General features: G+C 37.3%; 2 protein-coding genes across 2 annotated transcripts; one reads left to right on the forward strand and one right to left on the reverse strand.

Annotated features, from left to right (window-relative positions):
* Positions 1 to 6,916: 6,916 nt before the first annotated feature.
* LOC137271901 (tigger transposable element-derived protein 6-like) lies at positions 6,917 to 7,498 on the reverse strand. Its single transcript, XM_067804287.1, has one exon. It carries the CDS (start codon positions 7,496 to 7,498, stop codon positions 6,917 to 6,919), a length of 582 nt encoding a protein of 193 aa, XP_067660388.1.
* A 5,959-nt stretch (positions 7,499 to 13,457) lies between these two features.
* On the forward strand, positions 13,458 to 16,988 carry LOC137272724 (prothymosin alpha-A-like). Its single transcript, XM_067805108.1, has 3 exons — positions 13,458 to 13,468; positions 14,921 to 15,019; positions 16,500 to 16,988. Exons 2-3 carry the CDS (start codon positions 14,941 to 14,943, stop codon positions 16,718 to 16,720), a joined length of 300 nt encoding a protein of 99 aa, XP_067661209.1. The 5' UTR covers positions 13,458 to 13,468; positions 14,921 to 14,940; the 3' UTR covers positions 16,721 to 16,988.
* Positions 16,989 to 24,712: the final 7,724 nt, after the last annotated feature.

Here is a 24,712-nt window from a genome sequence, read left to right on the forward strand (position 1 = left end):
TGGTTAAATTTTATAATATATGTGCTGTACAATGATCAGCGTGTAAATTAGTTGTACTATTTGTCATAGCTGAAATCATTTGCCTTTGGGCAGACTCATATAGCTCTTTAATAACTACTTCCGTGTCAGTTTGATAAAGCTGTAATAGTATTGCCTATCTTTACTATTTACAAAGATAATGTTTGTTCAGAACTGTATCTTCATTAACACACACTGTCTCTTTGTCATTAATTGTTGTATTACCTTATGTATTTTACGCAAAAATCCCTAATCTGCTAGTAATATTGGTACTGGTGTTTTGTAAAAAATATATAGATCCAGGTAATCAGAGGACTCCTTCATTTATAACACGCTCTGCTGATGACATCTGGTGACCTTCTATTCACTGTCCGAACAATGCAGTTGACAACAGCCGATTTGGTAGTGTTCATTTGGGTGTCAATATTTTTGTACTGACGTTGTATAGTTGATGAAGATAGTGATTCGTGTGAGCAAATTCTATGATGCACTAACTGTTGACAAACAGAAATCCTGAAATAAACGACAGTTGGTCTATTTGTATCAATCTAGGCGAGGTCATCCACTACTGTCAATATGTGTATACAATTTCAAGGCTATCCTCGCAAAATCTAATTCTAAAGCATCAAACACGTCTGCCAACATCTATACCATCTTCTGTGGGTGATAACGACTAAACGCCACTTGACTATTTCCTTCGCTGGGTTTTGACTTATGCAGGGACCCGTCGATAATGGCTATAACTGTAGCATTTGGAATGATACAGAATCCATCTAATGAGACTGACTATGCGCATATTCATTAACCACTCTCACAGGTGCACACATATGGTAAAACAATCTCGGTCAAAATTGATCTTCAACAAACCATCATTTTTGATGCGTCGTATGCAATTATATTGCAGCGAAAGTACAGTTTTCACAATCTACGTATATCTGTTCGGAAAACATCACTGAAAACAGGCCCGATACTCTTACGACTAAACGTATTTTATGAACTGTCGAGTGCATAGATGTACATGTAATGAATACAGTACCATATACTGTAAGGCATGCCAAACTATGAAATATGCTACATTAAAGAGATATTAACTATTTTCAAGGAAATGTATCTCTATTCAAGGGTTATGCATTTAAGTTTTGCTGTGGTTTTTAAATTTCCTACTGTCAGCAAATGTCTGTAAGCACAAATCAATCACATGTGTTACCACGACCTTCTATAGATCAATGAGCCAGTCACAAACATCGAGGTGTTGTGACTAAGCCATGTGTCAGCGCGTATGTATCCTGACTTCCTAATTGTCAGAGGTCACCTACACACAAAAACACGTTATTCAAATTCACAGAGGTCGTAACAACAGATGTTATATAAACACGTGAAACACTGAAAGTTACACTCTAGGATCTGTTTAGCTGCAAAAGTTTTGTCAAGGGTGAGATGAACTTTTTGAGTTTATTTTGTTTCATTACTTTCCCTTCAAATTGTTTGGTTTGGAGTTTTTGGTCTGTGATCTTTTACATTTTTCTTATCATTTAAACTGTTTATCGTACAGATCAAATGAGCTTCTGACGCGGTTCTGTGCCAATATATTTTTGTAAGGTATTATGCAGTTGGTTAGCATTACTGTTAATGATTTTCCTCATCGTGTGGTGGAAACCTGTTCGGTTGAAATAATGTGCATGTATTGATGAAAGATTAAGGTACACATTTGTGTCGTTTAGCACCATTGTCACTAAATCACTCTCCTTAATGTTTTCAGTCATTTTAGAGAAACTACTTTTCATCAAATGCTTCAATTCACAGCCAATCGCAAGTTACAATCATTGGTGTTTTTATCCTCTGTGAACGTCGAACCTACACCTATACTTTAGAATACCAAAGTTAAATCCCATCAAAATTTATATTACTGCATGTAAGTAAGGCTAAGGGAATTTTCTTGTCATTATATTATTCAAAATGTGCATATTATTCAGTAATGATTGCATTAAAGCTCAATAAGAAACAGTCAGAGCACAAATGCGCCAGTACTGGCTGAAAAATACCTTGCCCCTTGATGCGGCTTATTCATGTCGGGATAGAAGCATTCACGTGTTTTGAAAAATGCCCTTAGCAAACTGAGACTTGTTCAGTTGGTCAGGCACGTTGGCTTGGTTGATTGCATGTCGTCGTATCCCAAATTCTGCCAATGATCGGAGACGTGTCCTCAACTTCAACTTCTTTATTCTTCTTCAGCCGCCCAGCGGTGGTAGAAGAGTACGAAATATGAGATTGCACAGAAAATGTCAAGCCTTGGGGCTGTTATTCATTAAAGACAGCCAGCTCTGAGTAAATTGATCTTTTAAAACTAGTTCTTTCTCTAAGGCTAGCCATTCAGACTGAGTGTTACTAACACCTAAATGATTTAAAAATGTAACAAAATGTAACCACCCATCTTGATAGCCATAGTGCCTTTTTGTAGTGAAAGAAGGTTGTGTAAAGTGTGAGTTATTGCTTAATACTTTAGGTACAGCAAGGGTGTGTCAATATTTGATCAATCACCTTACCATCTTACTTCTCAGAGGATACCTTCCAGTTTCTCCGTAGACCATGTTAGTTGGGGTAGACACTTTAAGATTACAGATGAGTTTCAGAAACTTCAGATACTTTACTATACTATATACTACAAGATATTTATATAACGCCGATATCCAGTTGGTTCAACTGCTCAAGGGTGCTTTGTTTTTTCTCTCGATCATTGGATGTCCATCACAGGGCACATAGTATTTTCAGTCTGGGGTGCATACGACTCTTGTAGCCTACCAGGCCCACCGCGTTAATGTGGCTTTCACATCCTCAAGATTTGAACTTTTTCGATAATTCCCAATGATTCATACCTTCAGATTTCACTACCACAGCAGTGAATGGGAACAACCATTACATCAAATCGGAAGATTTATACTTCTGGCCTTCCTTAAAAGACAAAACATAGCCTTAGTTCCTGAGTCAACTAAGGTTTTGACGGCGTGTATCAACCTACTGGATCTGTGGATTTTTAAACCTAGATACGTATAAAAGTCAACAATATCGAGTACACGTGTTCCGAAATAGAACATATGTTTACTTTTAGAAGGTTCTCCACCACCAAATATGACGATTTTAGTTTTGGATATACTGATATCAAGTTTCCACTGCACACAATACATACTGGAGTTTATTTGCACTTTGACTAACAAGTACAGCGTCATCTGCGTAGAAGAGAACAAAAAGGTGTAAAACTCTCGATACAGACACCGTCACAATTATCATTAGAAATGTATACCTCAAGATCATTTAAGAACAGTGAAAACAGTTGTGGTGATAGGTTTTCACCTTGTCTTACACCACACTCACACGGGAAGTAGTCTGAATAATTGTTATTTGCATACACGCATGATTTAATGTTTTTGTACATATTTTGTATTAAAAAGAAAAACCGCCCATGCATTCAGTGTTCAGTGTTTTATCCCACAAACTCACTCTGCAAACATTATCAAACGCTTTGGAGAAGTCAATAAATGCACAATATAACTTTTGTTTACGTTTGTTAACAAAGTTCATCAGCATGTTTAGGACAAAGATATTATCGATTGCGGAAAACCCTTTGCGGAAACCAACTTGAACATTACTCTGAATACCATTACTGTCTAAACATTTAGTCAACCTGGGGTTTAGTGCAGAAGTGAATAGTTTTCCTAAACAGCTCAAGATGGTAATAGGTCTATACGATGAAGGGGATCCTTTTAACCTTTACTCTTGTATACAGGTTTGATTATTCCCGCTAGCCAAGCGTCTGGCATTATTCTAATTTTTAACACAAGATTGAATAAAGTCATACGCAAAGGACCAATCATATCCAAAGAGTCAGTTAGGCAGTCATTTTCTATAAAGCCTATACCTGGTGGCGTATTTCCTAAAGAGATTTTTCACAGCATGTGTCAGCATTCTAATAATGGAATGTCATCGTTGAGTATAGAAATGTCATGTTTCAAAAACGATATTATCATCAGTCACAACACCATCTTCTGTACACTGGGTAATATTTCCGAAGTATTTCAAGAAATCCTCCAGGTTTAGACCGTTATGACTACTATCAGCAGGTTTCAAAAGTTTCCAATACTTTTTGACTGAAGATTGTGCTATATCTCGTAACACACTACTTGCCCGATACCTTTCTTTGTTTATACATTTATTCAGACATCTTTTATAATGTTTATATTGTGGTTTCTAATATAACTACATGACAATCTGTACCAAACGATGTTTTACTGAAATGCTTGCCACGCACAGCACATGTAGTATGAGTAGGGTGTTGTTCATTCACTCCAAAGTTGCACGTGCAGCATCACATAACACGCCAGCAATTTCATTGGCTAGTGTACCTACCGCCTGGTAGTCACCTTGACCTTGCAAAGCTCTTTCCGCCACACCTTTCAAGTTGATACGTTAATTTCTTCCAACTTACATACATACTCAGTAGCTTTACTTTGATCGTAACGGTTTGGTCGGCGCAGTATATATAGGATTATGGGATTCTGTAATTTCGTAGTTCGAATATCAGTATCACTTTGGGCGGCATTGAAGTCACTTGATTGTTGACTAAATGAAACTGGACGATGGACATCTGAGTATAGTGGGGAAAATGGTATGACTTTCAAATTAACAAATAAGGGTAGACAGGAAGGGGATTATATGACATAATCAACAAGACCTTTGTCTTTACACGTAGGGCTACCACCACCATCATCATTATTCTTCACCTATTCGACCATTACATAAAATTAGATTTAGACTTTTGCATAATTCTGTGAGCTTTTTAACGTTTCCTGTATCTTCTGATATTTCTTCCTCAGGTTTCCAAAGATTCAACAGAGTATGCTTGGGGTTAAAGAATGTACTTTCATTTAAGTCTAATTCGTCAAAAATGGTTTGATCAACACAACAATAATCCATTAAAGTTCTTGATCTACCGTTAAAGTCGCCAGTAAGCACAACATTTTCACTAAAGGTTAAAGGTCACATGCAACGTAAAACACAACTTTGCAGATTCTGGTACCTTTCGGTATGCACTTACCGAAACAAATCATAAAAAATGCCAATTCAACCTATAAAGTTGAAAAAAACGCGATGAAAAAAAAGCCCGCGAAATCGGAGTTCAAACGTTTCACTAAATTCCCCCAGCGCTGGGGGGGAAACTAGTTTCAACAGCAGTGCTGCGCTGCGTCCATAACGCATGCGCAGTGAATAGGTTCGCGGAGCTTGAAACAGTATGCATGCCCAGCGTCTGAGGTCGTGAGCAGTAGTCTAATCTTGGTTGTGTACACAAACAAGTAAATGATCTACTCGTTACGTAAAAAAATCTTGTTGATTGTGGTAAGCAGTCTCTGTCACAGAGAAAGCTCAGTGTCTGGTTTATTCACACCTATATGTCTGCCTGCCTGTCTGCTAAAGACAACATGCAGTACACAGCTTCAATCTTTGACCACGTGTAATTTGAACTTAACACATATCAGAGTATACGACATAAAGAAAATAAGTTGATTTATTATTCGTGCACCCGAGTCCCGTCTCTGCCACATTATGTAATTAGGCACGTGTGATACTACATTCACTTTTTTCGGATGACTGGATCTGACGGAAACTGGTGCAAACTCTTGTCAGTTTCAAGTCCTTCTTTGTACTTGGACGAATGACAGATTCCAGCCACGCAGTAGTTTACCATCTCTACTGATGTGATGTTTGATTGGATCGAGCGCAAATTCGGAGAACATGTATTTTCAAAACCCAACATCTCTGTATACATTCTTCATGGATAACGACTTCTTTTAGTGTGTATGGTTTTGTTTGACAACAGTATATGAATCCATACTGAAACGAAGCATCAAGTACACAAAAAGAAGTTGTTATCCATAAAGAATCTTACCTTCTTGTGACTGGCTATACTTCTAAAATGCCCATCAAACAGATCATCTGTCTGTACACACAATGAACCCTCAGCAGATCAGCAAATGAAACAGCCAATCAGAATCCGTCGTTACACTTGAGTGCACATCCAGGTGCTAAGACTGGGTTCGGTCTCCCGAGGGCTTCGTTTCGGGGGAAGTAAGGCGAAGTACAAAATATTGCACTTTTGAATCGCGATTGTACGCTTATAATTTTGTTTATTTGTTTTTTTAAAAGCAGCAATGTATATTATATGTCACGAATAAGTGATAAATGTGTTTTAATTATGTTTGATTTTTTGGTTGCATGTGACCTTTAACCATTTAAGTCCATCTGCATCTGCTGCAATATCTTCAAACACTTGAACGTCACATATTTGGACCCTTCGAGGTGTATATAAGCAATTCCCTATATATATATATATGCCTATATATATATGCCTATATATATATATATGTATGTATGTATGTATGTATGTATGTGTGTGTGTGTGTGTGTGTGTGTGTGTGTGTGTGTGTGTGTGTGTGTGTATATATATATATATATATATATATATATATATATATATATGCCTATATGTATACCTATATATATATATATATATATGCCTATATATATGCCTATATATACATATGCCTATATATATATGCCTATATATATATGCCTATATATATATGCCTATATATACATATGCCTATATATATATACAGTAATATTCGTTTATAACGAACTCAAAGGGACTGTTGTTTTCAGTTCGTTGTAAGCGAAGTTCGTTCTAAGCGAATCGGGAATGTTCGTGAATATTCGGAAATTACCAAGAATCGTCACCACGCCACTGATTTCAGACAAGATCATGTTCACACGGAAAATAGAATAAGACAAAACCAACGAACATATAATTGTCATGGATCATTCATTTCATCATCAATCATGTATTTTATTATGCATCTGTAACAAAATCGGTAATTTTAGTTTGAACACGAGCAGACATTTGAATAGATTCCAGAGCTTGCATACAATCATTAACGTTATCAAAGACGGACAACGGCACATTTGGTCTTGACAAGAAAAAGTCTCTTACATGTTTTAAACATGTTGCTGCCTCTGCTGTCGTCTTCACTTCCATTTCGGCCACTGTCTCACTGTCATCTTCATCACTATCAACTGTTTCATTGTCTTTCTTCACGGCCTTAACTATATCTTCATCTGTAAGTCGTTCTGTGGTCACAATGTTTTCATCTGCACTCAAGAAATCTTCGAGTGTCACCTCTGCCGGTACATTAGCAATGTCAGTCACTTGTCCCCACATTCCACGCAAGTTTGCAAGGGGTATGTCATCTTCATCCAATTCAGAATTATCCATGTCATTTTCCTCCGGTAACTTGAACCCTCCCTTTCTAAAGCAGTTGACAATGCATTGAGAGGTCACGTGACACCAGGCTCGGTGGATATTAGTGACTGCAGACAGCAATGTCACTTCGTATTTCTCCTTCTTGTCGTAGGCACTAATCAGATCTGCCATCATCTGTTTCCTATAATTACAGCTGTTCGTTGTAAACACATCAATTAGCGCGTGAAATAGCACAGAGGGACCCGTCAATTTGTTCGTTGTAACAGATAATTCGTACTATCAGTGTTCGGTGTATACGGTAGTTAATTCATAACAATATACAGGAAATCAGTCGGGACTTCTGAATTTGTTCGTTGTAACCGGCAATTCGTTGTAAGCGTGTACGTTATAAGTGAACTTTACTGTATATATATATATATATATATATGTATACTGTATAAAATACCGATCGAGTCAAAATGAGGTCAGCTGCACTTGACACCTGTCAGTCACAATGGCAAGTCCCGCCCCTAAGCGTAAACGATGTGAAATTACTGCCGCACAAAAAAGAGAAATTTGTAGATACAAAGAGAAAAACCCAAAAGCCAGTTTTGATCTGATTAGTAAGCATTTTAGTCAAGAATTCGGACACTTAATCGGCAAGAGCACAATTTCGGACAAATGGTGTTTGCTTCAGTAGTCCGTATGTTTCACTATCCGAACGGTTTTGATGAAAAACAGAAGTGTTCGGATTAACGCGGATTGACTGTACACTCCTATATATTATATATATATGCCTCTCTCTCTCTCTCTCTCTCTCTCTCTCTCTCTCTCTCTCTCTCTCTCTCTCTCTATATATATATATATATATATATATATATATATATATATATATATATATATATATATATATATATATATATATATATATATATATATATATATATATATATTGTATAGATTTTGTACATAATATAATACCCATGAATTTACTATAATATTTCGTTATTGTGTTTTTGATGAAAGTCGTAATTCGAAGAGAAGCATTTTGGGGACAGACTCATGAAAATTGTAACTCAAGCTGACCACCTGTTGTGAAGTCAACGTATTTCTTTCGAAAGGCATTTAACATACATGTATGTTGTTCTTTATACATTACAGAAAGGCCTAACGTACAGTCACTATGAGGACCAAGACAATTATGATGATGGTGGTAGTGCTTGTATTTGCTTGCTTGTGGCAGATGGGTAACGCCCGACCAGGAGCGTTCAGCTTAATTGTGTGGCGAAACGTTTTCATATGCTGACATTCACATGATGCATCACAGCCATAACAACAAGACGATATTGCTGTGAAAAGGAGTTTCTAGTTTAACATATGTATTACAGAAAATGAGTTTGTTTTAACGTCAAACAAACGTCTTTGGCGCGCTGCGAGCGAATCATCCTGTATGATAACACCATATTTCTTCTTGTCGATAACGTGCCCCATATGTCACTTGGTCGCTTTGGCGTCACGGTTATGGAATATATTCTCAGTTAATATACATTTTTAAGCCCTCAGAGATACTGTTAAGGACGCTGCAGAGGGAAATCCCCCGCCACCTGCGGACGACGGTGATGACAGTGATGAGAAGGTGAAGATAACTCTGTTGATACATAAATATCAAATTCGATGGACAGCACTGGCGTAACACTTGCGGACTCGGGTTTTATGTCGACTAGTTTCCCTTGAAACCAACATGACTTAATTTGAAGGACAGCAGTAAACACGATAAATCTCATGTGACCTAGTGTCTATATTTACTATTTGCAAAGGCATATTTCTGTTTGTTCGACATCCATCCTCGCTAATACACATTGTCTCTTTGTCATTGTCTTTGAATGACAATAAAACCTGAGCGTGTTATTACATGTACTTGTGTTCACTTTATTTGATGAAAAGATTTAAGTGTAACAATAAATGATCACGTTCACATGAAAATGTGAGTGAAGATGGCTGAAGTGAATTATTGAGGCTTGACAAAGCTTCAAGCAATGTTCCAGCAATATTCCAGCAATATCCTGCTGCTGTACAACAGAAACGATCGTCACGTATTGTTCTCTTGAAGGAATCCAGGTCCTCGACGTGACTTGTGATTCCTTACCTGAAAGTAGATGCCAGATTCAAAATACAGTAGAAACCTTAATTATTGATACCAATAACGAAGACTAATAGCAAAAAAAAAAAAAAAAAAAGACAAAATGACCATGTTCCTTTCAAGACTGCATGTAGTCACATCTCACTCAGAATGTATGATATCCAAGTAAAATGTACATATGAAAAATGGATCATGTATTGAGTTTATACGGGCTGTCGAATGCCTTTAAGTTATCAAAAGGCTGGTCGACGTTTGGACAAACTCTCTACCTTAGGTCCCCTGGATGCCGAGATTTCGTAAATACTATCCAAACTGACACATTTAGTAAAACCATAATTATTTAGTCTTTACACAAAAGTTAAAAAAGAGGAAACATACATAACTGCAGATTATTGGCAACGTCGGAGAAAGTGAGTGAGTGAGTATAGGTTTACGCCGCACCCCGCAATATTCCAGCCATATGGCGGCGGTCTGCAAATAATCGAGTTTGAAAGAGACATTTCCAGCGATCACCAACATGAACATCGATCTGAGCAACTGGAAACCAATGACATGTGTCAACCAAGTCGGCATGCCTGACCACTCGATCCCTTTAATCGCTTCTCACGACAAGCATAGTAGCCTTTTATGGCAAGCGTGGGTTTCTGAAGGCCAATTCTACCCTGGACCTTCACGGATCTCGGAGAAAGTGTACATTAATATGTTGTTGAGTGTACACATCAATTAATTTGCGTTCAAGGTATACAAAATCTTGGTTTGCCTGTCAGAATTGCACGTTCCTTTGAGAGACCATGAAATGACTGGTTCTATAATTTATTTTGAATAATGGTCTGAATAGATTTATATAAACAATTATATTACATGCTAATGGGAACAACATGCGCACCTGCTTGCTATCTGTTTCATGTAAATAACAAATATTATTTCAAAACACGCGAATATTTTGTCAGGATCGGTTCTTGTTCGTTTAGTATTTTCAGGGTTGGCATGTTTGTAAATGTTTAGGACTAACCCTGCAGAAACAGCGTACATAGTTTTATATCCTGTCATGTTATTATTGCAAACATGAACTGATTATATTGTAGAAAACAAGACGTATATATGATAAAACATACGAAAATACGCGCACCTGTGGAATCTGGTATACAAACATTCCATGGCCTGGACAATTCAAAATTCATGTGTATGGATATGTATTTAATGAAAGTATTAAGAACATTGACGAGTATATGGTAAAATGTTTGGGGAAAAAACGTGCACCTGACGAATCATTAGACATCATCGTCCATGATATGATATCAAAACGTTCTATAACCTTCACAATTCCTAATAAATATTTCTGTATATGACATAAAAACGCAAATTATTATTATTTTTTTTCTAAAGATGAAATACTCAGTTGTACTGAAATCGGAGTTCACTATACTTTTCACATGAAATTACAATATTGAATATCATACGTCAACGAAAAACCCAACAAGTCAAATAACCAGACATTTTGTAATAATAATTGTCGATATGCGAAACGAGGGGCAAGACGTGAACTTCGACGCTATAGAAGCACCAAGTTACCTACCAGTGAAAATATTATCATGCCTTTCCTTGTGAAATAGTTTAATATGCTCTTTGACAAGAGTATTTTTCCAGACGCCTGTAGTAAAGCTGTTATTGTACCCCTTCATGAAAAGGGCGATCGAAGTAACCCAGACGACTACAGAGGAATATCCCTCCTATGCGTGCTAAGCAAACTATATACATCTATCTTGAATGTTCGTATTACGAATTGGTCTAATATAAGAGACAAGATACCAGAGAGCCAGGCAGGTTTTAGACAGGGATATTCAACCATAGACCATATTTTTACCTTATATGGAGTTATAGAAAAATGTCTCCTTAAGAAGAAAACAAAATTATATGTAGCTTTCAGAGACTTGAAGAAAGCCTTTGATTCTGTTGATCGATCAAAACTATGGAAATGTTTATGTAAAACTGGAGGAAAAATGTTAAATTCAATTCTTAGTATATATCAATCTGTAAAGGATTGTGTTAGATGTAATAATGACCACTCCAATTATTTTGATTGTGCAGTACGTCTAAAACAAGGCTGCGTTCTTAGCCCGATATTGTTTTCTCTCTTCATAAGTGAACTGTCAGATGAGCTATCAAAGTATGGTAAATATGGCATGCAACTTTTCCCTGATTTGCTAGATATTCTACATGTTTGGAGACGACGTTTTACTTATCTCAGATACTGTCCCTGGATTACAAAACCAACTGAACATATTACATGATTTTACGGAACACTCCGGTTTAAAGGTTAACCTCGATAAAACCAATATTGTTGCTTTTCGAAGAGGTGGACGTTTAGCTAAACATGAACAGTGTTTTTTTAAGTGAAAGCAGAATTAATGTAGTAAGTAGTTATAAGTACATGGGTATATTATTTTCCTCAACTCATAAAATGGGAAGTTGTATTGATGATTTAGTGACAAGAGGTAAGCGTGCACTAATCTAAGTAAAGTTGGAATGATAAATAGTAATGTCTTCTTCAAAATATTCGACACGCAAATACAACCAATCTTATTGTATGGGGCAGAAATATGGGGTATAAACATATTTGATAAATTAGAAAGAGTGCATTTAACTGCTGTAAAAGATTTCTTAATGTTAACCCCTATACCCCGAATGCCATTGTATATGGGGAATGCGGCATGTATTATATTATATTATATATATTATATTATATAATTATTATATTAACGCAATGTGTAAAACATTAAGATATTGGCTGCGTGTTTTAGTTATGCATGAAAACCGGATACCTCTCAAGGTATGTAAAATGAAATTATATTATTCTTACCGTGGTTACACGACTTATGCATCGTATATTCGTAAGATCTTGTTCTCACATGGTTTTGGTTATGTGTGGATGTTCCAATCTGTAGGAGATATATCCTCCTTTTTTAATGCCTTTAAAAATGTTGTTATTAATATGTTTTCCAGTCTTGGACTTGTACTCTGAATAATAGCTCCAGATATTGTTTATATCGTGAATATAAAAGCATTATAGCTCCTGAGAAATATCTAGATTGCACTATTGACAAACGACAAAGGAATATATTTGTTAAGTTTAGATGTGGTTTATTAAGATTAAAACTAAGGAAGATGGTTAGGAATAGAATAATCTCAGCGTTTATGTCCATATTGTAATTTAGCTACTGAAGACGAGTACCATTTTTTATTCATTTGTACGTTATATAGCACGCTACGAATTAAGTACCTCCCTTCTGTGTATCATCAAAAGCCGAATATGTACAAATTTAGATCCCTTCTAACAACGGATAATGTAGTAGTTTTAAAAAGCTTAAGTAAATTCCTATGGCATGCATATGAATTATGAGAAAATATATGTACAACTTTAGATAATAGATAGATGACTCGTACAGACATATCTGACTCAGTCACGCAGGGTGAGTGAGTGGGATAATATTTATCGTCACACTGGCAATATTACAGACACATCATGACCAGAATAATAAGGAAGACTGTTATCAGGTCATGTACAATAGAGTGTCCCTAACGCTTCTGTCATAAAATATCGTTATTCGAAAATGCAGTGTCCACAAGAATAAAATAATTGGTAACTTTGTTCCTGACACATAAGATAGCAGCCATAAAATATTCCCCTGTTAAAGAGTAGGCAAGGTGTTCAGCTGAAACTTGATCAACGGTGTCATAAATGTATCATTACAGACATTAATATTCACTGTTGTCTCCGCGCATATTCAAACATGTTGCCATGTTTCTTTAAAAAACAACGCACCATCAACAGTCTAAATGGAAATGTTGTTATGGCGCCCACGTGTCAGTACCTACCCCTCCAGCGACTTATTCGTGAGCGGTCTCCTCCAATAAGACCACCTTATTCAAATTCGAGGAGGTCATAGAAACTGGTATATATACAAGAGAAATGTTGAAAAATATCATTCCAGTGGTTGGTTTGCGGTGAGAGTGTGTCCAGCGTAAGTAGAACTTATTTTGTTTCTCTGTTTGACTCTTGTAAAAATTGTTTGAGTTTTGCATCGTACAGATAAAGTACGATGACGCCATCGGATCCCAAATTACTCCATGTCCATGTTCATGAACTTAATCACTGAAACCTAAACCTACAACTTAGATAAGGGTCCTGAGGCAAGATGACACATTTGTAACGAAACGAATATATGTTAAATCATATGCACAGATGATAGTTGCGTGCACGACATTAACACATTATCCTATGACGCCATTTGAATTAGCGAAGGAAGCGCATTGATATCAGTGCTGGGCTACCGTCAAGTTTTCTCGAAGGAACAGAAGCTCACACTCGACATCCATCAACACCGTCTTATATACGTCGTTTTAGTGGCGGTGTCATAGTGCCACGTGATGGTGCCTCAATTAGGGGCGAACAGTGCTGCATAGACTTAATACCATCGACACATCATCACTGCAACAATCATCCGATGATGATGCACGTTTTCATCATGCCAGGATTGTGATCAAGCTATCCCACGGGCACCACGTCCAATGCCAACAGTCAGTCCTGATCTGGCCAGTCTTGAGCAGGTCTGGAACGTCATGACAGATGTCTTCGTCAGCGTCAAACATCCATCCAGCCACCCGCATTTGTCTTCGGCAACCTAACCTTGTCATAGGAGGCTACTAACGGGATGGCGTGGTCTGGTGTGCTGACGAAGTTGACATATGTCATCGTATCGCAACTGTGTTGATCGATGTTCATGATGTTGACCACTGGATTGTCTGACTCGATTCTTTATAGACCACTGCCATTAATGAGTGCGGCGTTAAATAGCAAACATTCTTAATGACTTTGGTGCTACTCTTACTGATGAGGAGAGCAAAACGGGGAAAATTAAATTTGGCCCATTCATGAGAAGTATCAGAGTATCATTTGTTGGATAGATAGAAGAAGAGAAATATTTCCTGACATTCCAAATCTGACTGATTATCTGATGGAAAGTACAGACCGAGACGAGTTAAAAGGGGAATAACTTTGGCAATATTTCAGCCATATTGCCATCATCAAGTTACACATTAATAATTAAAGGTAAATTATATACACCTGTCAAGGAAAGACAGCAAAACAAGAAGATTATCACATACAGAACTTTAAAACTAGTAATTAGCTCGAAAACTGTTTATACACACGATAATGCAATAATAAAACAAACAGGCTATAGAGTGCCAACAACGGAAGGTAGACCGATCACCATGCTAAGGACTATGAGGATTTACTTGCATTGCTTTTGCTACCTGCATGGATCATTGCTGGATTTACACTATCACTTCAGCTGTCAGCAGTTTTTGACAATTTTGCCACAACATTAAAATAACATACATACACAATGACATATTTACTCTTGAAAAGAAAAAAAAACAGCATTGAACATGTTTTGTTCCATGCAATTCAGAAAAGCCAAAAGACGTCACTATGAGGACCCAGACGCTTATGATGATGGCGATAGTGCTAGCATTTGCCTGTTTGTGGCAAATGGGTGACGCCGTGCCAGGTGAGTTCAAAATGTTGTTTTCGTAACATCTCCCGTGAAATAGGAAAGGTATGATCCGTTGGTCAATGCTTGTCTATCCATGAAAACGATGTCGAGAAACGTTTGGTATTTTTATATTTTATGCAAGTGAGACTTTTCAAACACTCAAGCACGATCAGTTTAAATGGGTTGACACCACTTGGATGAAACTTTGGGAGGAGGAGGGGAGATTCGATATTTTCCCTTTACGGGGTTTGGGCAGAAAAACGAAAATGAATTAAAATTGGTGGGCGTCCAGAGAGTGCCTGATAAAATGTTGATAAAGTGCCTGATAACACATTGCTTGAAATTATTCTGATAGTATCCACTGTCAGTTTGTCAATATGCATTGGGCTTGTATTGAGATTTAGTGCGGTACAAGATTGTGCACTGGTCCGTTAATTGCCGGATGCATTTCGTGTAAAGTTTGTAATAATAATGACGCGTTGGGCCCTTTAGCACAATGGATACCGTAGAACAACCACCATAAAGAACAAAGTCACCAAGTTAAACACCTGAAACTAATTCTCTAGAGTCTAATGGCAAGGTGATAAACATTTTACTTACAGCCAACACCGTGTCAGTATCGACAGGGTCAGTTTCAAATTTACTATTGAAGAAGTAATATTACTTCTATTCCATTACTTCGCGTTACTATTGAAAACTGAATCGTTTAAACCTTAATAAGTGCATAGTTAAGAAGCACAAACACCTTTTCAAACATGAGCGTTGTAGCCATTTCAAACAGTGACTATAAACGTGTGAACGAACGTTCAGTATCCCACGAAGATCCAGGTTAGAATTGGTCTTCAGCAACTCATAGTGGGATCGGTTGGTAAAGCCTATCGACGGATCGCATTATATGAGCTGTGTATGAATTCAGTCGGCGCCCCTTGTCATATCACCTACATTTTTACTCGATCAAAGCCGTTTGGAAAGTGCACATGTGTTTTGTTGACTGCAAATGTATTACCCATTTTCTTAGACGTTGCCGTGCCTTGACCATTTCCAAGTACATTGAATTGTATTCTCAATGTTATCGTTACCTTATTAACTGGGAAACCTGGTAGTTCTACTGTTTATGACGTTACCTTTGAGAAATGTTTTATTTTATATTTTTATTTCACTGTCAAAGCAATGAGAAAATATTGTTATAAATGAACGACCACGTTCGTACCCATGCCCACAAAAGAAATAAATGTGTGTAATATGGAAAATATGTTCAATTAAACGTGACAAACCCTTTCTCTTTATGTGATACTACTATTATGTGAATTCATCTATGTCACTGACAACGTCACCTTGTCATTAGGGCAATGTTCTAGTTTGTGAGTGGTGATATCAAAACTTTCGTTGTCAGTCTGTTTACTTGGTAATAACGGATTTTTGATAAAGGTGTTCTGCATACCTTATGGGTTCGCCTTGTTTCGTTGTTGTGGTATGTTTTCTCATTTTCTCACAGCCACTTCACCTGCACCTGCTAACGGTGGTGATCCCGATGATGGTGATGGTTATGACGGTGATGGAGTTGACGGTGATGGAGATGATGATGACGACGTCGGCGATGGTGATAACGGTGATGATCCCGATGACGGTGATGGTTATGACGGCGATGGTATTGACGGTGATGGTGATGATGATGACGACGTCGGCGATGGTGACGACGGTGATAATGAGAAATAAACCGTTACGTCAATCACTGTTTAAAAACGTGTCGGTTTCAGGTTTCAAATTGACCGGCTTAATTTTAACATAAGATCGTAATCACTGAGATTCCATTTACTCTGAAAGGCATAAGTAAACAGGATAAAGACCACTTAATCTGTTATTTGCATACACTTTCCACAACAATGCCTATTTTTTATTGTTTACAAAGATTATGTTTGTTCAGAATTGTATCGTCACTAACACACACGCTGTCTTTTGTCATAGTCGTCATATGAAATAAATGCCTGGCACTCTTCTTTGTTTTGCCCACTTTGTTTAAAAATGAGAAGGTTTATCTGAAATTGAAATCAGTGATCGGCTGAACGTGAATGGGTAAGTGACCATGTTTCTATTCATCGTTGAAGGCAAAATCATCGAAATTACAAACAAATGAAACCTTGTGCATTTTACCCCCAAAAGTGTGGAACATGAACTTACAATTTGTATAGGAAGTATAAGCGTTTACACACCGTTCAAAGACAAACATTTTATGAACTTTTTATCACCACCCCTTAGCACAACGCATGGGGTGCACGTGTGTAGAGCAGTAGCCCCATACATGTGCGTGGGGTTACTTCTTGATTTAGATTTTTTTCAAGAAGGTCGATAAATCAAAGTAGACCATAGGTTTGACAATCGCCTTGCATGACACAGTTGTTATAATTAGTGTTCACGTCGCTTTGTTTTGTTTGAAGAATACATTAAGGAAATTGCTAACGGCAATATGGCAACATTCACTTCAGAAGTAATCAACATCCAACTAAGAAACGTCAATATTGGACTTTGAGTCAGCAATGGCTGTCGAGCTGGTCATATTTAATGAACTTGTTGATTAGTACTGAACATAATGTTCCAGCTAATAGAGGTCTTTAGATATTGGTGTCTGGATCAGTCAATCTAATGGCAGAGACTGAGCAGCCGTACTATTTCATCGCCTCTCACGACAAGCTCACACTACAACGGAAAAGTCTAACTGAGCTATACATTGGTATTGTGAGACTCATCCCCATGTGAAACAATAGTTCCTGACATGTTTTGTAACATGGCAAATGTATGTTCCTGAAAATTATGCCATGATCAATTATTAACTTCCCAGTGCGTTTCGCTATTAATCCCTTAATTTTGTTCAAAATACCCGCAATTCCAAAAAGATTTACACACAAACAAGGCCGAAGGTATATTATGCACACGAGAAATATTGATAATTAAGCAAAGTGGCATTATAACTTCGTGATTACTTACAAAGCAAATATATACTTTACGGACAAGAGGTAAGTGACAAGAGTTGATGTTGAACTAAACCAGAATTATGGCGGTTAAACTGTGCCATTGTTCATCTGAAATAAAGTTCCCTGGATTAACGTTGATACCATTCTACATTACACAGTGACACATTGCCCTAATACATAGATGGAGTTCATGAGCGATGAGACAGCAGAACTTAAGGACATTTCTACAGGCCTCACATACCTCCGGCTTCATACAGACTTCTCGTGTTAGCGTTCATACTGGCCTTGTCATGCTAGCGTAAAACACCTCTTCACACTTGCATATAGTCCTCTCTATACTTGTTCTGGTCATCACTTGCTTTATAACGGTGTTCAGCCTACACCAAAACGTCGACCCCATTCCTCTATGATGAAAAACATGTGTGTCCATATGATTTATCCTTCCTGAAGGGCATTTAGTAATAAATGAAGAGGTTATCACGCTTAGGAGGAGGTTAATCGCGACATTTACTTTTCTTAATTAGAATTACTTGCCTTGATATAACTGACGAAGGCTGTTGTTGTTAGTAACAGCGAAATCGCCCTAAAAGCTGCGATGGTTATTTCGACGTTCACAATCGATATAAAGCGCTTCGGAAAACAAAATTAACGTTTCGGAAAATAACACAGATATTCTAACAGAAAAACGCTCTTACCATAGGGCGAGTGTGGATCCTACAAGGAGAGAAAACCATTCAAAACCCTAATCTGCTAGTAATATAAGTACTCGGGTTTTGTAAAAATATATACAGATCCAGGAAAGCAGAGGATTCCGTTCATTTATAACATGCTCTGCTGATGACAGCTGGTGACCTTCTAATCTCTGTCTGAACAATGCAGTTGTCTACAGCCGAGTTGGTAGTGTTCATATGGGTGAGGTCTGTCAATGTTTTAGTACTAACGTTGTATAGCTGACATTCAGCAGCTAAGGAAGAGTGATGAGCTAACTATTGTCATTTCCTCTGCTTGACTGACGACGTAGTCAGGAGACAAACTGAAATCGAAAAATAAAACCACAGTTGGTTTTTGTGTTCATTCTGCCGAGTTCACCCACTACTATCAATATGTGTGCATATCATTACGTACTACTAAAACAGGGTTTCATGTTTCTAACGTTATGGTAAAAGCACCATGTTACATAAACATTCTGTAGGAATATCTTTCCATAAAAGTTGGAACTTAATGTTTAGTAATGTTTTCTTTTAAAGCAATACGTTTCTGTCGTAATAGACTTTTAGCAAATATTCCTCTTTGATAAAGTTGAAAATACGTTTAGACTAAATCGTCGCCGTGGACCTTCTTCAGATTCATATCTGTGCATGTAAAAGTCAAAGTTTACTTTGATATAAATATTGCAGAGAAAATACAATTTTCACAATCGACATACACCTTTAGGAAAACATCACTGAAAACAGGACCGATATTCTTACTATAAAAACATAATTTGTGAACTGTCGAGTGCATAGTTGTACAGACCAGTGAAGCTCCGGGGTAGAATAGGCCTTCAGTAACCCATGCTTGTCGTAAGAGGCGACTAACGGGATCGGGTGGTCGGGCTCGCTGACTTGGTTGACACATGTCATCGGTTCCCAATTTCGCAGATCGATGCTCATGCTGCTGATCACTGGATTGTCTGGTCCAGACTCGATTATTTACAGATCACCGCCATATAGCTGGAATATTGCTGAGTGCGGCGTAAAACTAAACTCACTCACTCACGCATAGTTGTACACGTAAAAAAAATACATATATTGTAAGGCATGTCAAGCTACCCTATGAAATATGTTACATTATAGAACTATTAACTATTTTCAAGGAAATGTATCTTTATTCAGGTTTTTTTTATTAAAGTTTTTCAGCGGTTTTTAAATCGGAATGAATTATAATTAATTTATATGATCTTATGGATCTGAAATAAAAGATGTTACTCATAAACTGTTCGTGTTTCAAAGACTGAACAACTGTGTTTGTACAATCAATAGTCGGGCGTAAATGCCACATTACATACATGTACTTTAACATTTCTTACGATAGGGGCGTTGTGTTTATGTTATTACCGCTGAATTATCGATATCGCTGCAATTGTTTCGCGAGTGGGCTGCGTTTGTTAACATTTTGCAATTCCTTCAAATTTGCCGTGATTCCTTCAGTTATTTAAGGGGGCCTGTTTGCAATGTCTCCAAGCACAATCACATGTGTTACCAAGGTCTTCTATAGACAAAAGCTCCAATCAGCTTTAACATCGAGATCTTGTGACTAAGCCATGTGTCAGCGCGTATGTACTCTGACTTCTTAATCGTCAGAGGTCACCTACACACAAAAACACGTTATTCAAATTCACAGAGGTCGTAACATCAGATATACATATACATGTGGCATGTTGAAAGTTTCATTCTAGGGTTTGTTTTGCTGCAAAAGTAGAGTTAAGGGTGAATTCAACTTTTTAAACTTATTTTCTTTCATTACAGACCCATCAAAATGTTTATAGTCTGGACTATAAACTGGATTATGCAATGAATTCAAACAGACTGTCAAATACTTTATCAAAGAATGATCAGCGTTTGGATGAACTCTGTACCATAACCCCCCGGGTGATGAGTTTTCGTATACACCATTCAGTTTGGTGAAAAACACACTTCAGTGTTCATGTTTGTGTATTTTCCAAACCATCCTAAGCCGATAGGTGAATTGATGAAACACAGATATCAGTGATCATTGATGTGTTCATTGAGAATTTGAAGTATGTTAGGCGTCTATGTGCTGCTCGTTTGACAATTTTAGTGAACTAATCTGTACACTGAGAATGTGTGTGTTGGAACATGCAAAGGATGATATCCCAGTGGGATATTCCGGTGGCAGTTAACTGGTATGAGGACAAGGAATTACTTGCTTCTCAGTGTTCACAGCAGATTATCTTCAGCATGAGACGGAAACTACAGCTACATGTTCATTACAACCATCACAAACACTCGGTCAGACCTAAGTAAGAACGCACAGCAACTCAATCATGATGTTCTTATGACAAGTACTGAAGCAGATGTGCATGAACGTAACAGATAACAGACTGATAATTTTACAACACATCCTAGCAGGACTAGAACACAGCACAATACCACCACATCAAATACAGATGGAAGAGCAGTAGATAGCTGTGTAACGCCATAAGCAGTGTCTGTCAGCCCTCCAAATGTTAGACCCAGGTGTTATCAGTTTTGTCAAGAGGATGATAAACACATTCCAGGAGAGGAGACTAACCTTGTTACTCAACATGGAACATGTCATTCTTGTCAGTTGATCCAAACTGTTATTCACGTTGAAAGTACGCGTGAATTATCAAAAGTAGATTTTATGTGAGATTCGTTACAACCCTACAGCAACTGAGGTATATGTCTGACTTAGGAAGTTGAGATATTCTGCAAGAAGACTTCCTGTGGACAACGCACCCTGGTTGAATGACAAGCCATTTGTGAAAACAAGGGAACCGGCATTGATGGATCTTCCGCAGACGCTGAGAGATTGTGACGATGATGACTTCAAACCTTCTGTTGTCTCTTTTGGTATCAAATGCCATGGTACTAATATCAGTAGGAATGACCAATCTGGACTTTCACATACTCAACATGAGATATCAGGTGGAAGGAAGAACACATTGTATGCAACAGTAAGTTGGCAACCATCACCAAAACAGTCAAGTCCAATTTACTGAAGTGAAACTCAAGCACAGCCAGCTAAACGATCAAGGTTAAGCAGGAATTTCCAACTCAGAATCAGCCATGGGTTCAAACACAGAATGAAACACAAATGAAAATGTCATGCGCGCTGTCTAGCACTAAAACTGCCCGTATAGATGTCCTCTCTGTGCAAACAAGAATGTTCATGAACGTCAGTATTTAGTAAGGGATAAAAACTTACAGTTGCCGCAACCCATATCATATTGCATCAAAATGTATTCCATCTGTGATCTGTAGAAAAACAGGATGCGGTTTGCGTCACCACACAAATCAGACATACAGTTATCACATGATGCTGTATTTCCAGTTGGTTCCAGTCTTTGCCGTTGTTTCCAATGCTCAGACAGCTGCACTGCTGTACTGTGCAAGTGACGTTTCACTAATTCGTGACGATCTTGCCGAGGATCTTGGTCTTCAGTGAAGTAAATATTCACCGGCTGTAAAACTTCTCAATTCTGTGGTGGAACAAAGTGTACGCAAAGTTTCTGATCATGACTATGGTGCAACATGGCTTCGTGTCAAAGAAGCATGGACCGTAACTTGTGCACTCTGATCGGGAACATACACGACATTTGATTATCACAAATATCGATTTGTCTGAAGTTGTTGATAGGACTTGATGTTCCGGAAGCACATTTAGACCTGTTGTAGTTTTAAGCCCGGATAACCAGCCGCATGCTGTAAAGACATCACTGATCGTCATGCGCACGATTCTTGGTAAAATGGCATATATGACGTGTTGTGGTCTACCATACCATACAGTACAGACACATACATACATACATACATACATACATACATACATACATACATACATACATACATACATACATACATACATACATACATACATACATACATACATACATACATACATACATACATACATACATACATACATACATACATACATACATAGTTTTGTTGAAGAAAGTGTAGACCACGGTGTATCTATTATTACTTTATGTACATTATCATCTGCCTATCGTCTGAACTACTTACCTGCTGATAAATGTCCCTCTTAATGGGTTTTCATTAGTTTATGTACGAATGTAGGATTTCGTTGTGCTAAGCAACAGATAGTTGTAAATATGATACACAAATAAATGCTGAAGAAAAATATTATTGTGATCTTCACTTTTCCCAAGATCAGCAGATGCACTGATCGAAAGGAATGAAACGCAACAAAACTTCGGGTCCTGATGGCCTGTTGAACTCCATTTGACGTTTTGGGAGATTTTATGTCCCCATCTTCATCATGGAGAAGAAAGCATCTCATTTTATGAAAGCAAGTGTCATTACCCTATTCTACAAAGAGGAAAGTGGTAGAACAGATTTATAATGTTACAGACATATTTAACCAATCAATGTGGATTGTCATGTAGACTAGGTAATGTCAGATACTGATTATTCATGGTGCGTTGAACAATCTGCAGGCATGAGAGATGTTGTTGATACCGTGGTGAAGATGAGGGTGGATTTGTCTCTATTAAAATAGATCAAGTGAAAGACATTAAGTTTCACAGAATTACATGTTACATGTCTTACATAACTTCAGTATGGGCAATGATAGTCTACCTTCTCTAAAAAGTTTGTATACAGACACTTCTTCCATGGTGTAATGGACACTTAGTTCAGAATCACTGCAATCAATTGCTGGATGAAAGATAATATCATCAGAAACATATATCAAAAGATTCAATTAAATATATTTGTATGTTTAGATGTATAACAGGGCAGTCCAGAGATCAACAGTACTGATCCCATAACAAATGTTATAATACAGGACTGCACATATAATTGTTTAAGACACATACAAAATTGTTGTGGTTGAGTAAAGGCCTCATTCATGCATATGAAAGTCATATTCAGCTAAAGATCTTCCCCTTAATATACAACATTTACAGTTATTAAGTGTTTGGGACATTTATGCATCTACAAAATCGACTGGAAGTTTAGACCTACTGCTTCTGAATAGTCTAACGTGTATAGGGATAGGGAATGTAAGATCCTTATCTACATGTAACAGTAATTTAAAATGCTGTTAATAGAAGGAAACAGACAAACTATTGATAGAACTACATCGTGATTGTTGTATGTTGTAAAAATGATCTTTGTTTCAAAAGGTGAATACTTATCTTCACACCTTGTGCTAAACACATATGACCAAATTCAAATCTAAACACAATATTTTAATGAGCAGCCCATGCTGTGCGGCTCTGGCGAGACAGTTTGCGTTCATCCAATTACAGTAGCCTGCACCAATACCTTATAACCCTTGTGGTGTGCACAAGCTTTTTAAATTGGAGAGTGGTCTGCCCAACCATAGTGTTGTTTGCAGTTTTGAGAAGATGTTTATACATTATCTTCAATAATTTTACAGCATACACTTACACACCATAGGAACAATCATAGCAGTAAATATCACATTAATCTTGACATTATTCTATTTTCAACTTTCTTTTGACATCTGTAAATGTCATAACATCCCTCTACTGTGTGCACCAAGACAAGTTAGTGCTTTAGTCCAAATATGTTTTGGTGCTAACATACTACTCAATATCTATATAAAGATACAATTTCTAGATATACACCATAAAATTAGGATTTAAAACTGTACAACAAAATCACAATAGTGAACTGGTCAACAAGTACTAAGCAATTTACTCAAAATTCAAAAGCAAAATTACTATGTGTGCATGCTCTTATGTAAAGTATAATAAAGTAAAGCAAAAAGTCCTTAAGAACATGTAACCAAACTGGTTAACTGATATCTCACTGAGTAATTGCTGATGTCAGCTGATTTATTCTAAGAACACTATTCTAAGAACACTAGGGTTATCATGCTCAAAATAATCAATGTACAGCAAATGTATACTCTGATACTTGCTTCAAGCCACAAAAACGACTGTTCTCATGACAGGTTTCATAGGCAAAAATGACTCATTTCAACAGTTCACAAATATTGG

Source organism: Haliotis asinina, chromosome 2, assembly GCF_037392515.1.
Source record: "Haliotis asinina isolate JCU_RB_2024 chromosome 2, JCU_Hal_asi_v2, whole genome shotgun sequence".
NCBI classification, from domain to species: domain Eukaryota; kingdom Metazoa; phylum Mollusca; class Gastropoda; order Lepetellida; family Haliotidae; genus Haliotis; species Haliotis asinina.